General features: G+C 39.8%; 1 protein-coding gene across 4 annotated transcripts in view; it reads left to right on the top strand.

Annotated features, from left to right (window-relative positions):
- Positions 1-16124, top strand: part of LRRC56 (leucine rich repeat containing 56) — a 59852-nt gene that overhangs the window by 23666 nt on the left and 20062 nt on the right. For all 4 annotated transcript variants that reach the window (XM_017742179.1, XM_017742177.1, XM_017742178.1 and 1 more), the window contains one exon: positions 3646-3706. In XM_017742179.1, the coding sequence (XP_017597668.1) occupies positions 3646-3706 (61 nt within the window). Of the gene's footprint in view, positions 1-3645; positions 3707-16124 lie in introns of those variants that run through there.

Here is a 16124-nt window from a genome sequence, read left to right as displayed (position 1 = left end):
GTGGCAGCAGCAGGTGACTGCCCAGCCAGGGAGCAGCACAGAGGCTGGAGGAGTGAGTCTGGGATGGGTGTTCCTTGCCCAGGATGGTCTTGGCTTAGCTAGTACTGACAAACTTGCTGAGCAGGGCTTGGGCAGGGTCTCCAGGAGTCACAAGTATGTATGGGGCAGCGTGCTTGTGTAAAGCCCTGCATTGACGTGTTTTCTTCAAGATCCCCATCTCAGGTAGCTGGACTGCAGCTGCCTTGGGTTTGCCTGAAAGGGCTGTGGTCTCACCTTCTGTGGTATTGCCCAGTTTCTGCACCCCAGAAATGTGCAAAAAAGTGCGTGTGTAGAAATAGCATCCAAGTGATGTATCTTGATCAAACACAGTTCATGTGAACTAAACAGACTGTTTAATTTGCATGTCAGGTTGCTCCTGCTAGAAGAATACAACCTGTTTTCATGTGCCTGTTTTGTGTTGTAGGATCAACAAAGCACAATGGTTGCCTGATGCCAATGCAAGCATTTGTCAGTAATTACTTTTGTTTGTTTTTCACTAGTCCATATTCCAAAAGACACAAGAAGTCAAGCCACGATGATTTTTTGTTAACAATAGAAAAACAAAGATATATGATGCTACCTAAAGAATACTTCATAATGTAAACAGCAAGTGTTAGAAATAGAAGTGTTGTAACTTGTAGAATATAATAAAACCAGTATTTTGGCTATTTTCTCTTTACTCCTAGTCAGTTTTCTAAATGTCACCTGCTGTACCAAGGCACCTTGGACATTGCTACCCTGCTTGTGAAGTGCAGCCCTTCAGGCAGTGTTGTTGAGTGTGTGTGTATCACTTTTATTCACCTGCCTTGCAGTTTGATTTCGTTCTGCCCTTCATTTAGTTTTGTTCCACTGGTACAGTAGAATGGTTTAACACTAGTACATTGTTGGTGGTTAGTAATTTCAGAGCCATGTAACAAAACCAGCCTTTAGTGAAAGGGAATCGTAGACAGATGAGATAACACTGCTCGTCATTCTGAATTCTCAGCCTTGTCCTGCAATCATCAGCATTCTTGTGGACCATTCTTGCTTTAAAAAATCGAAATTGTACAAGGAAGGCAGTTTCAGGATAAGGAATAAACTGCCTGTACTTATAAAATTAATATAGAAGTTAATATTGTTGTATTTCAGGGTATTTTTATATGTTAGTATCATGTGTCCTTGCTCTGAGGAAAGGTGTAATGAGGGTTAAAATTAAGGAATTAGAAATACATTGTTACATTGGGATAAATATGTTGTCACTTCATTTTACAATTTTATCTTCTTAATTTAATCTTCCAGCCTCTAATCTATTTATAAGGATTTGGGACTCTAAAAACCATCAAAATCAATGGAACAATGAATTCTTATCACCAAAGAACGATTTCATATCGATATGAAACTGAAAGGAGGGAAGAACCTGCAGATTTGCAGAAATACATTGCAGAATATTGCTGGCAGAATTTTGCACCACCACGCATTGTATATTTCTATTTCAAGCTAGTAAGCCACACGTTAAAGTGTAACACTTCAGAAGTTCACAGGGATAGATTGTGCCAAAATGCAAACAAAAATCTGAGATGGAGATCAAGTTACTGTAATGAAATAACCAGATGTGAAAATTGTGTCTTCAGCCTGTCACTCGGCCTCTTTGGATTGTTTAATAGTTGCTTCTTTCCTGAACCATCCCTAAATGCATTCAGTGGAAAGCTTTTCCTTGGGCAAGTCTCTGCATTTCTCTTGACTCTTCATTCAGATCTGCTGCTTAACACTAGTCCTTAAAACTCCTTTGCTTTGTAAAGCTTTGCAACAGCCTTTGTGTGGTAACCCTTTTACCTCTCTGACTGAATCCACGGAAAGGCTATTGCCCACTTTTGAACTGAGACTGGAGAGGCTACTGCATCCTCTCATTTTTTCCTTTAATACTACAGGGGATGTCATTTAATCACTGTGTCCTTGTCAGAAACAGGATAGAAATTTTTCAGAGTGTAGATTTTTTTTTTTTGGGGGGGGGGGGGCTATATTTTGTGAGGGGGTTTTTTTTTTTTTTTTTTGGGGGGGGGGGGGCAATTTCTTAGGGCATGATTTATATCTGAGGAAGTCTTTCTCAGTAGGTACTATGACTGCTGTGAGTAATTAACAGAAATCCTAGTATTTCCTCTGCCAGGACTCCAAATTATTTGGTTGCCATATATACGTATAAATGTATAAAACTTGTTTGACATGAGAAAGCGTACCCTGCAGGATAAGGATTGTGTGTTCTAATCGGTGCTCCAATTTTTATGGATTGTGGAAAATGATTAAAAAACAAGGCTAAAAGAATTGTACTGTGTGTTTTGAATTTTTTGTATTTTCAAAAGTGCTTTGCAAAGACGTGAACTGAAATACTTGCAGTACAGCATGAGGATCAATATGTGCACTATAGTTGCTCCAAAACAACGAGATGCAGATAATGCTTCTATTAAAACATGATGTATTAAAATGTTTTTGCCACAAATGCTCTTGTTCTATTTGGGGAATGAACAACATGACCTCCCTTGTTTGCTTTTGAGATCCCACTCCCCTTTCTTTTTTTTATCCTTCGCAAAGCACTGGAATGGTATCCTTCTGGACATTGGTAAGTCACCCTTGCCAGACAGTGATTACTCAGAGAACTCATAAAAATATTTGCTGAGAACACATTTTAGTGTTTCAGCTATGATCCAGTTTGTCTAAAATTGGTATTACTTCTACATGGTTGCATGTTATACTGGAGGATGCTCAGCAGCCTTGAGTAAACTCTGCTGGTGGGAATGGGTAAACATTTGCTACTGTCTGTAAGAAATGGTTTCTGAGACTTGAGCTTATGTCTAAATTATTCTGTAGCTCGGAGGGATTTGGTGTATGATTTTGGTTCAGAGATACCTTTAGAGTGAATAAAAAAGGCAAATGTCTCTCAGAGATAGGAAAAAAAACCCATTAATTAAAGTAATAACAACAGAATACTGAGGGTTTTATAGGTATGAAACTTGTACAGTTCAATGGTAAACAATTGATCATATCCAGAAAATGAAAAGGAGAAAGCAATGCTTTGCAAAATGTAGCCATCTGGGGGACCTGTGAACTATAAAAGATGATGTTATGATGTGGAACATTATGTGTTTGTTGTTTGACTCGAAGTTACAGTTTGAAGAAGTGTTACTTGGCTGTGTATGAAGTTAGTCCATCGCTACTTGCCATTAAATAGGTCATGGAATGCTACACTCTGAAGTATCCCTTAGCTCTGCAGAGTATCACTCAGTTAATAGTCAGTCAGGATGGGGAATCAGACCAAAGAAAACAGACACCCATCAAGCCAGTTTCTTTTGTTGTCTGTCTGGAAAGGTGCCATATCAGAATTTCCAGAGAGGGGTTCAAAAATTGTAATTGGGTAGTCATGCAGACAATACGTATGTGTTTCAAAAATGCAAAGGATTAAATATTTTTTGAGTGAAATAATCTCATTGATTTTCTTAGAAGAAGTCCAGCACAGGCCTGGCAGAAACAGCTAAGAAATGCATGTAAAATTAGATGCTTCAACTTATAATTGTCATAAGTTTCCTTTACTCTAAACCCAGGTCTGCGAAGTGATCCTTTTTTCTGTTCCCACAGGTGTGCATCTGCCTAACCTGAGAGAACTGAAGTTAAACAATAGCTTGCTTGTGTCTGTGAGGTAAGAAATGAATGATTCTATGAAATAAATATAAAGAATAACAGCCCTCAATTTTATTGAAGTGATAAAATCTTCATTTGTGCTGCTTTCATTCCTTCCATTTCTCCATGCTATGATAATGGATTAGGTCATGAATGTATGCTTCACTACCACATAAGTTTAAGGACAGGACCTGATGTGGAATAAATCAGTGTAGCTGCAATAGTGCCAATGAATTAGCCTTAGTTTGCCACCAGGGAAGTTCCTGCTGTGCTGAAGTCCGTGGAAATTTGTTGCACATTTGAAAGGAGCTAAAAATTCCCCTCTTATCTATGTCTAGGTGCTTGGATTTCAGCGTGTTTCAGCCTTTGGGCTTTTACTGTGCACAGTAGCCTGTTCCATACAGGTCAGACCAGTTCCTCAGCTGATGAAAATCGCTTTGGCTTTATTGAAGTCAATGGAATCAGGCTTATGAGAGCTGCCCTGAAGCCTGCATGTCCCTGGCTTGCTGGGCTGCATGAAAACATCATGTTTCCTCCCAGACAGCTGGGGGGTTGGTTGGTTGGAAAGGTGAAGTGAAAACCATGACAATGAAGAGGCAGAGCTGTCTTCTCTCTCCTGTGCTGGTATCTTAATTACCCTTGCTAATTAATGCAAAGTGGAAAAATACAGTTCATATCAGAAAAGGGCTATGTAAAAGGCCCAGACTGCTCTCTGGCTTTGTATGGCTATCTGCTAAACTCATGGGGGAAAAAGTAGTGGGTTTGCCAATTCTTGTTGAAGAGAACACGTTCCCTCATAAGAAATGGCAACAAATTCTTCCTGGTCTCTCTAAAATAGCTAACGAACTTCAGTTGCTACACTTTGATCTCATTTTCCCTTGTTCTGGTGATGAGATGAAGTATCTGCAGTCTAAATTTTGTTTTTCTCACCTTCTGATCTGTAACATGTAAACTTGGTGATTCTACATTGCTGCAATTATTTCAATAGCAACCAGCCATTGTCATAAGCATGAAATTGCTCCATTATTGCAATGGAGGAGTAAGTAAGTGGGTGAAAAACTTCTAAATTTTGACAATATTAAGAGATATTTTGTTATAATAAAAAGAAAGAAAAAGTGGTTTTTAGTTTGATCAAAAATCCATATTCTCTTAAAATGTGTCAACAGAAAACATTTTGATCAGTTCTGTTGGTATTGAATATATGAATGCAGTTCAGGAAGATGGAGCTGCTTGACTCATGGTTTTAGCAGGATTTTGTACCTCTGTATTCTGAGACTGTAATTTCTGTAATGAAAAGTTCTGGCAAACCATTTTCTTTGACCTGACACCCTTGTGGTCCTTGATGCAGGGAATACTTGGTCTCAAGTTTTGATTTGATCTACTCTAATGTAAATATGTTTGGGTTTGGATATCAAGTCCAATATTGTGATGATTCCCAGGCACTCCAGCCCCAGGAGAAGCTACCTGCTCCTCCTTCTGTGTGCTAGTTAAATGCACTTGTCAGGGAATAGGTAAGGGAAGAAGAAGGTTTTGTTAGCTCTCCCAGACATGAACTCAGTCTGCATAGTTGCAGCAGTAGCTTTCTTTTATTAATTTCCATCTTTGACAACCTGTCATTGAGAAACACAGATCATTTAAGGGCACATCCCATGCAAGCACAGCCTTGTACTTGAACTTTATTTTTGGATGTCTGCATCATGTCAATTTAATGCCCATTAGAGCAGCATTGCTGCCACAGCAGTAGTGATGCCTGCTATACCTAATGTAACATAGCTGTTGCATTCTAGAGGCTGCTGCCATTTAATCCAAAATTTAGAATCTCAGTTCTGAATTAATCCTGTTGATATTTGAATTCTGTCCAAAAAAGTGATTATTTTGTTTTATTCAACCAAACCCTTGCAAATGAGTCTTTTGAGGATGACAGAAAAAATGTTCTTCCTCCTTACTGAAAGTAATTCCCACAGATTTTGTCAGCCATAAGGTCAGAATCATTGTAGTTGTAATTCGAAAATGGGCAGCAGATAATGGGAAACATCTTGTAGGGACCAACTGGAAGATTGGTTTGTTTGGAGAAAAGAAGGTAAGGACAGAAAAGCAGAAAAAAGACAGAGGGTGTTTTGTGTATACTTGGGATGCTAAAAGCAGGCATTCTTTTTATGTGATAAAAACATATTCTGGTGAATCATTATGAAGAAAAGGCTGTCAATGTGTGTGCATGAGTGGGTAATAAGATGGGAAACTTTGCATTGTCACTTTATTTTTTTTTCATTTTGTCTTGCAGAGTAGGATTACCTAATTACTTTAGGATGAAATGGAATTAAAACTGTTGTTCTATTTTTTTTTTTTTTTCATTTTAAAAAGGGAAAAAAATTTACTTGGAATTTTAAAAATGGGAGAAGAATTTACTTGGTAGTAAACAGGACATAGGGAGATGTCAAAATGAAGATTTATGATCCTGACTTCAGTTACTGATTTTTTTGGGGAATTTGTTCCTGTCAACCTCACATAGGAACTTAAATTGTGAGGATGCTGAGGTGTTCATTGCCATGCACTGTTCAATGGAAATTGAAGGAGTCATGTTCTGGCAGTGAGGAATCAAGGTGTTCTTATAGTACAGTTTTCTATGGGAGAGCAAGGCTTGCTAGGTCAGTGAGTTTGGATATTGGCTTCTCCTGGTAGCTCCTGAAGAAGCTGTGATTCTTTTGATGGGGAATGTGGTTGAGCTACTTTAGCTGTAAATTCTCCAATCCTCCTAAAGCTTGCATTACTCTGAATACTTGAAACTTTGAAAGGATATCATTATCAACTATTTAATTCAATCCAAAAGGAAAATATATCCAAGTTTATTTGCAGATAATCAGTCTTGGCAGTTGAAAGGGAATTTCTTTTTTGGCTGTTTCTGGGTTTTGGTTTTCTACTGGCCCTTTGCTAAAGGGAACAGCTCTGGAAAATCCAGTGTACTCTGTGAGAAGAAAATAGTACATATTGTTGCTAATTTTCTAAATCACTATAATTTTATTATGTCCGTGTTTGATGACCTTCACCCCTTTGCTAGCAACTGAGAAATTCTAGATTTATGAACTGATAATTGAGGATGAAAAGTCAAGCCTGTTCCATAGAGTGCCTGTTAAAATCTGCCTTTTTTTTTTTTTTTAATGACCACGGTCTTCATTTTTGTAATGTTCCCAGTAAAAGAACTATATTTCAAGGCCCATGAATTACTACTTCTGCTTTGGCATGTAGCCTATGTATTTTTTTTTATCAGACTGCCTTTATGCTCAGTCCAGGGATGAAGGAAAAGATCTGTTTAAAAATGTTTAGAGATATATCTTTACAAAAGGGCTTTTAAATCAGATAGAGGAATCTTGGGACCTGGTTCCCATAAGTTCCAGCAGAAGCTGTTTGAGCAGCTGAAGTTCATTTCCTCCCATTCAGCACTACACACTGTAGCCAGCAGAAGACTGATCACTCTCAGGGCTTCTCAACCAACTGTTTCTAGCAGAGAGGGGCTGTCATGTTTTAAGTGAGATGAAATGCAGAGACTATGAAGTGTGAGGACAGAAGTGAGTATGGAGGATATAGGGAAAGGAAAATAGATTTTCTTTATCCAGATAGAGTTAACATTTCATTGCTGCAGTTCTCTTAAATGGTCTTGCACTCTTGCAGAAGCATCCCCCAGAGCAAGAGGGAAGTAATCCTGGTCTGTTTCAGTCAGTAAAATCATGAGGAGGTTCAAATGAGTAAGGTGCAGAGTACATTCAAGATCAACAATTCTTATGCTTTTATGATCCTTAGGTTTTTGTTTTGTTTTTTTAACACCAGCTCCTGGAGACAAGACTAGCAACACAGGAATCTGTATTCACATTTTGCAATGTTTTGAGCCCTCTTGGCTGTGAAAAAAAACCCTGTAAATATGAGCCAAGTGATTTGAGTAAGGATTTTGCTGATCATTTTATGACTTTAAGAAACCAGAGCCGAACTAATTCTTTCTTTATTGAGGATAAGGGCTCTAAAGTAATGTTTAGAAGTATTTTTTGAGACATGAATCAGGATCTTTAGGTATTTTAACTTAGCAGTATAACTCCTTGGTACTTATCCAACAAAGAGTTTAAGGAAATATAATATCTTTAAAGCCACAAGAAGTTTGCCTTCAGTGGCATTGCTCACGAGCTGAAAATTAAACATTGGTCCAATTGCTTTGCTGGATCTGGATCAAGTAACACCATCTTGTATAAGACTGAGCTGTGACACTGATCACCCCAAAATTTGATGCGCTGCTGATGATGTGTCTAGGCACCAACTATTTGCTGGATAGTTTTCCCTCAAACAGGAGGAACATGGGGGCAACATTCTCCTAAATTTGCTTTTTGTCCTTGTCGTTTTTACTTATTCCTTTCCTCTTTTTTTTTCCTCTCCAGTTTTTTTCCTCCCTTTTCTTCTGTCATTTCTAATCTTTTGCAATTACTGGATTACTATGCTTGATGCATAGTAACGTGTACATAGGTACATAGATATCACATGTAAAAGCAACAGGTCTTGTTTTTTTGAAGTCTATCTCAAGAACATGTTCTTTGAGGACTTTGAGTGCTTTCCAGGAGCTCAGAAAGCATTTAAATTGAATCTTGATCTCTGTATTAATGATCTCTGTATCCATGTTAGTGCCTGCTGATCCCTGAGAGTATTACAAACCTGGGCAAAATTGCTGTGACCTCAAGTTTTATTTAGCATTGATGGTTTTAAGGATATTCATATTATTGATAAAAAGTAATGATTTTGGGAGAGAAATACAGCTGCTTTTAGTTGAGTGGATTATTTTCAGAAAAGCACAATCAGCCTGTCTGCCTTAGGCCCTGGGGAAATCTGATTGCTTTGACCACTTATCTGTCCTGGGTAGACCTCTGGTTTAATTTCACCAGGTCAGGTACCTAAAGTAGAAAGCATGTCTTTGTGACTTTAGATATCAGGGAATCTGACAGGCTGATTCCACAGCAGGCTGAGCTTTTTCTGTACAAATGCACAGGTGGAGCTCAGGCTTAATTCTGCAGCAAGCACAGAGGACACCAAAAACAAGTTTGTGGCCTTGCAGTGTCTTTCCATGGTTCTTACCATCAGCACCCTGTTTTCTGAAGCTTTCCCTAGCTGAAACTCCCCTGCCTTCTATTTCAGGCTGTCAGGTACAGGGTGTACCTGTAAGGAAGGGGAAGATGAGGCAGGGCCTGCCCTTGCAGCTCCTGGTTTGAGTCTCTTGGTCATGACAGGGTTGGTGGGGAGAGTGCAGTGTATCTGTCTGCTCACAGAGCAGAGAGGATCTGCTCTCATTGTCATCTGAGCAGTTCCATGGCAGCAGGTTTCTTCCCCCAGGTGCACCACTATCATGTTCCTATTTTGTGACTGCCATACAGTACAGGGCATGAAAACCATCAGAGGATCATCACAGACCACAGCAACACATTATGCATCATGAACATGGCTAGTGAAATAGCAAAGTAAATAAGTTACAGGTAATGTGTGCAGGAAGTCTGCCAGTAAACTCCTGCAAGGTAAGACAAGCCCATTTAATAACTGTGCCCCTTCTCTCCCTACAATCTGAATAGACACTCCACTTTGAGTATATTTGGTAAAAAGTGGCCTTTTCTTTCAGGATGTTTTCTCATGCCTTGCACCTATCCAACTGAAACAGGTCTTCAAAAAGAATACAGCTCAGTTCCTGGGTTAGCTGTTGTTTCTACAGCATCCTGGGTTAGCTGTATAAATATGCTGTATTTCCCATCTCAGTTGTTTATTTTATATATTACTCCTGGGCAGACACAGTCTTTTGAATGAGTTGTGTGTAAGGCTTGGCCTAATGGTATCATGATCTTGCTTACATGCTCTGGATAGATATGATAAAGATGTTGGTAATAAGTAGCCGATTTCTGCCAGCAAATAAGTACTTTTGTGCCTGGCTATTAGGCAGTTTGCAGCTGTCAATGTCAGGGTTCACTTATGAAAATTTACACCTAAATACTCATTTTAACCAGTGATGAGAAAGAATGGTTATGATCATGGTGTGAGAAACACCAAAGAACAGGGTTGGGAAGCAATAGTAATTAGCCCACTGCCAGTGGAACTGTTAAGGGAGCTTCCCTGTCTGACCACCCAGGAGCCACTCCTGCAGTCACACTCCCACCACCCCAGATTTTCACTGCTGGGACCAAAGATCCTTCACAGCAGGAGCTCCAGTGACCCCACAGGTGCCCCTCTTGGCTCCCTGCACACCCCACACTCACACAGTCAGACAGGGTTTCCTTACTGGCTCAGCACTGGATTTCCCACAGCAGAGTCCCAGATGTCTGGATCCTTAGAGGAATTTAATTGTGGCACAATAACACAAAAACAGCTCAAGCTGGGTCCCTCCTTCCTGAGTGGTATCCAGCTGTGAAAAGATTGTCTTCATGGAAATAGGAAAATAATCAGCATTGGTTTAATGGGTTTGTGGGTTGTTTTGATTCTCTCCTACAAGGGAATTGCTTCTCCACAGCTTGTTTGATTTTTTTATTGAAAACAATGATGTTCAGTGGGAAAATATGTTCTTGGAATGCAAGGTAAGTGCTGATTTTAAAAAAGGGAAGGAATCAGGTTGGAGGGGAAATTAAGCTAATGGTTGTATTCATCAGTTGGTAAGTGCCAAGTGATGCAAATAAAAAATTAAGAAATAGAATTTCTGTGTACAATCAGTTTCATGGTTTAATTTCTACAGAATATTCTCCACACAGGAGTTGATTTAGTAGTTCTTATTTTCTGTCGACACATTGCTGCACACAAAGGGCCTGTTGCTATTTCCCCCCTAAAATACATGCACACTTATTTTTCTCTAGCTATGTTTCTGATTTGCTGTATGGCAAAATTTTGTCCTTCTGTCCTGAGATCTTTAAAGGATGCATCAGATCTCTCAGATGCATCAATAGCTGGATCAATAGCTGCAAGAAAGAAATACTGGAATGCCTTTGTGTTTTAGGAGGTGAAGCTGTGATTTCATTAGCAGGTGTAATGCGTGCACATTGTTCACCCTTTGCCATAAACTGCACTGTGTGTTCTTCTTGTGGGGGTGAGAACCTGAACACAAAGGTCTGATAACGAAACCTACCACCTACACTTTTGGTTACAGAAGTTTTATGAAAGACTGTGTGTTTGAAAGACCATTTGAAAACCAGGCATCTCCTGGTTTGAACTTCATCAGCCTCACAATCTTACCACTCCACTTTCTACTGACTCATCTCACCACAGGCAAGAACGTAGAGAGGTTTGGTTTACTCTGCTTATTGTTGCAACTACAGTTGCCTCAAAAGCGAGGTCGAGATGCTCTACATCCAATTCACACACCTGCAGCGGATGTCTACTGGTGTGCTGTGAAGGAAATGCCGAGGCTCTGCCTTGTAGTAACACCCTCAGCATGGAAATCTCTAAGGTCTCATCTGCCTCGGTAGTCCTGTGATGGGCTTTGCAGTCCCCCAAGCTTCTCTTTGCATCTTGTTTGCTTGTTGTAAAACAACATCTGGAGGCCAGTGCAAGCACAGAAAATCTCACTTGAAGATATTGTTTAAGGAAGAAGTCTTGACTTGGGACATACGGAGGCAAGTCTGTCATGCCAGATCTGGAGTGAACATTAGAGGCTGAGAGAGGAAAGAAACTGGAGGAAATCAATTGCCATTCACAGGTCCAAGCTGTACCTGTATCTGTTTCTTGTAAGCTTCTGTATTTTTTTGTTTTCTTTTTAGATATATACACAGATTAAAAAAAGAAAGAAAGGAAAAGTTACAAAGAGGAAATGACCTTTGGCCTCAGGAGAAAATCATTAGTGTCATTCAAATGTGCCTGATCTAAAGAATCTCAGGAACCTGCATTTCCACCATTGTATATTCAGACTGAATCACTTTAAATTACATTTTCTCTCCAGGTTTTCATATCAGCCAACTTCTGCAATATTTCAAGTATTTTTTTACAGTGGAAACTCTATAGCCATTACCATGACAAAAATTGAGTAGCTACTCCACGCTGGTCCAATTCTGTAGTTGTGTGGGGTCAATTAATCTAGAATCCCAGTTTTTCTGATACACAGAAAAAGACTTTTCAGGAACTTTTTTTTCCTTTTTTTCCTTTTTTTTTTTTTTTTTTTTTGTGGTATGCGTCTTAACACCGCTGAATCTGTCAGATGATTTGGATCTTTTACAGAATATTCCTTCTGCTTACCCTGAAGCATTAGAAGTTTCAAGTGTTGATTTTGAAGGATGAGATCTATATTAAAGCAAAGTTGGAATATATCTGTCTTACTCTGCCAAAGCTCAGACCTGGAACATACTGTGAAACAGGCACACAGCATGTGGGAGACTGAGAAGTTATTTATGCAGGAAATTTCAAAGCACTGTGGGATTCAATTCTTCAATGTAAGTAACTCACTCTGTAACCACAGTTTCATTATCCTTTATTTTTTTTATGTGTAAGCTTTCAACAGTGAGAATGAACAATTGCCAAAGCTATAGGAACTGTCAGTAGCTCTGGGGCTAAACTGAGGGGCAATGGATCTGTGGGTGTGAGAGTTTTATTTACTGTGTGTCTCAACTTTTTCCTATTTGAAAATTCACTTGGTCTTGTGGAAGATGTAGTGCACCCAGTGGGATGCAGCCGTGGTGTGTTGGGTTCCTGCAGTTTTTCTGGGATGCAGCTTTATGCCAAGAGTGGGAGCTGAAGTAGGGTGGAAAAAAAAATAGTCAAGGGCAAGTCTTGTTCCACAGGACCACACTCTGGCAACCTCTACTCCTTTCTGATTGTGGGAGCTGAATTAAAGCAACTGTTCTTCCACTGTGAGAATGCTATAGCAGTAACAAAGCTGACAAGCAGTTTTAATGATCAAAAGGAAATTAACACAAAATTACGTTATCCTTCCCACACGTTGCATATTCATGTGTTAAGGAATTGCTGTTCTTGACTCCATCAGCATTGATCAAGCCCATTATTCCGCTCTAGGTTTTTTCTGACAGCAACTAAAAATGAGAGCACTTGAAATTAAAGCTACATTTCATGTGTATTAACTTTAACAGAAGTAAGCATTTGATTACCTTAACCACACAACTGTGATGAGTTACAGAAGTGTATGTATCGGCACTTCATTTCACTTACAAATATCTCTCTCCTTTTGGTCTCACAAAGTACTTTTTGTTTAAATAAGGTGTAATCTGACATGGAAAATAAAGTTCTTGCAAGGAACATAGCACTTGATGTAGTACTGCAGTTCCTACAGTGGTTTCAATGAGGCGGTGAGAAGCAACAATGACAAGTGAGAAAGTTATATATCAGGAATAGCCCAGAGATGTATCTCATTGGGTTTGGATTTTTCATCTGCTGTCATCTCCTGTATCCAGATGCAATCCTTGCCTGCCACCTCTGGAGGGGGAGGCAGGGGGTGGTGGGCACTGGTGTTAGTGCAACAAGGATTTTTATGCAGTGTCTCTGCTTGAAGAATGGCCTCAGATGTGTCCATGGCAGAGCTCAAGTACTCTTACAAGGACCACCAGCATCACTCTGGCTCCTGTCCTGGAAAACAGCCAAACTGCCTTGGACAGTTTGTGGTTTTGGCTGCTGTAACCAGGTAGTCTCCTGTCCTTGTTTTCAGGCTTTTGATTTAGAGAAAATGCTGGCCAAAAGCACGTGGCTCCTTGATAACTGTGATTTGCCTTAGTGGGCCCACAAAAACTGTGGCAGGTGTCTCTCCCTTTGGCATAGCAAAGATGAGAAGGCAGAGTCACAGGCTGCCTGAAGTGTGGTACCTTGAATGCTCTCCCTGATATATTTACCCCTGGTGCAGCACCAGGCAGTTGCATTTCCTCCCAGACACCCTTTTTGCTGTCAGTGATGTATTCAGCACAGATCCACAGCTAAAAAAAGCAATATACGAGATCTCTGCCCCTTTCCAAACTTGGAACTTAACACACAAGCAACCAACCAGCAAACCCCACCCCCTCCAACCCTGGAATAAAATAGTGAAATTTGTTTGTTGGGAGAAATATTGCCAGGGCACTGCAGCCCATTTTGAAAGCAGCTTCTTATTCATAGTAAGGTTGCCTCAAAAATTTGGAACAAGTGAGACATGCTACTGCAAAGACCTTTGGCAACAATAACTTTTTGTTCACACAGAAATTCTTCATTTGCATGTAAAAGGGAGTTATGAAAACAGAATTTCATAGACACAGTTTTTATTTAAGAAGATGTTTGGTAAATGCATGCTTTCTGTTCAGCCTAGAACAAGCTAGCCTTCCTCTGATGTATTTAAGAATTGTCTGGCAAACTTGTTTTTTGCTTAGTTTTTGAAGTCTCCGACAACATGTCTCAACAGGATTAGGAACTTTTTCTGTTGCAAAGTTGCACAGTTCAGAAGGCAGAATTAGGCCAGATTATTAGGTGCTACAATTCCCTGGTATTTCAGCCTAAAAGTGGCCTTCTGGCAGCAAAAAATGAGACATGATCCTTGTTACCTTGAGCCTTGGGCCGTGTTTCAACACTGGCACAAGGGAGCATAAGATGCAAAAGGCAACCTGTGTGTCATGGTGATCCTTATAAGATGTGAGACAGAGGAGAACCAAGCCAACAGTTCTCGGCATATTGCTACTTGAATTTGGAAGGGTGAATACAAAACCAACGAAGACTGCAATGCTGCAAAGCAAGGCAGGTCTTCACATTCACATGACATTTGTTCAACTGTGAAAGGACATTGCAAAGACAATAAGGACATGGCCTCAGCACTGCTTGCAGAGTTGGGGGCTGTGTCGTGGATTTGATCAAGTATGAGGAACACATGCATACAATCAATTTTACAATTTTGAATACAGCTATTTGAGAACACAATGAAACTATTATGTAAGCTTCCTATTAGAACATATGTTACTGATTTAAATAACATTCAGGCTTTAAAAGTTTTTGTTTCAGATGTCAGAATTATCTGTACAACCAAACCATTTTGTGCCGACATCGACCATATCAATGTTATCACAGTGCGGCTTGATAAATTGATTTCTGTAGATCAGAGATGGGATTGTTTTATGCCTTTATTTTGTAAGATTGTAGTTTGGTCACTCTCTTACAATCTAAATTTCTCTAATTACCAGTGCATTCATTTTCAGAGCGATCTTTGAAATGAATAAAATCTGTGTCAATGGCTGTTTTAGATGTATTGCTTCTGGAGATTTATTCAACAGATGCGAGTGTGCTTTGAGATACTGCTTCCAAGTTCCTTGGATTTAGGGCTTCATTTCTAGGTAAATGATTCAAAACCAACTTCAAGAAGAAACGATGGGTTCAAACAGATGAATATGTTCAGGGTTGTGCTGTTGTGTTTATTGGGTAGCTTGAGCTCAGTGGAGCTATTCAGGGTTTATTGTGGTGAAACCAAGAGTAGGATTTGGCTCTCTAGGTCTGATATTCATCCAGTAAAAATTTGGCTGGATCAAATCAGTCCCTGAAGAGCAAGGGTGTTGGATTAATGGAAGAACACATTATTTCTCAAACTTGTTATTAGGTGCTGTAAGCCAAACTGTTCACTGCCCCTGTGCTCTCTCCCCAGCCTGGGGGAGTGATGACAAGATGGGAGCATCAGATTTCGTGGGAAAAAATACTAAATGGTTGTGCATAAGTGCGGAGGGTGTTGCCAAGACCCTCACAGAAACACAGAGCTGTTTGATGAGTTCCCATCCCTGCAGCAGTTATTTGGATATAGCTGGAACCCAGGCTTCAAACCCTTCGGTTTATTAATGCTATTTTCTCAAAATTAATTATAAATGCAAATTTGTGGGTTAAAAATGAAACTAGGGGAGTTTATGTTGATTTTTTGGCACTTTGGGTTACTAAAAACATGATGTGATATTCAGTGTGTGTTTTGCAGGCAAGCGTGTGTGTAAGAGCACATGTGGAGTAATTACTCAGGAAGACTCTGGTTTGGCAGCTTCAGGGGCTGTAATCCTCTGTTTATCACAACCAAAGGTTATGATATACACATTCCCACCCAAAGCTCCATCTCTCTGCCTCAGACCTGTCTTGAATGAAGCATAGCAGGGGTGAGCAGGATATATAATGGCTTTGGTTATTAATTCTTTGCCTTTCCTGTAAAGTTCCCAGCTTCCACGTCACTTGGAACAGGACGCTTGTCCACTGGAATGGGATTAATGTGTATATTAATGGCAGCTATGTTTCCTCTATAGTCTTTCCTTCTCTAAGCTCTTTGTTGTTTGCACATCACTGGAGCACTCCTGTGCTGCATCATAGGACCAGTTGCCACCAGCCTTCTACAATGTCTCATGTTTTTCCTTTCAGCTATCAAACTTTTCAATCCTACTTTCTATTTTTTGAATAGGTACTGTAATTTTCTGTATGTTTATATCATGCCCAGTACAGGAGAATCCTGGTCTCTG

Source organism: Corvus brachyrhynchos, unplaced genomic scaffold (assembly GCF_000691975.1).
Source record: "Corvus brachyrhynchos isolate BGI_N302 unplaced genomic scaffold, ASM69197v1 scaffold115, whole genome shotgun sequence".
Taxonomy (NCBI): domain Eukaryota; kingdom Metazoa; phylum Chordata; class Aves; order Passeriformes; family Corvidae; genus Corvus; species Corvus brachyrhynchos.
This window is presented reverse-complemented; position numbering and strand designations above follow the sequence as displayed.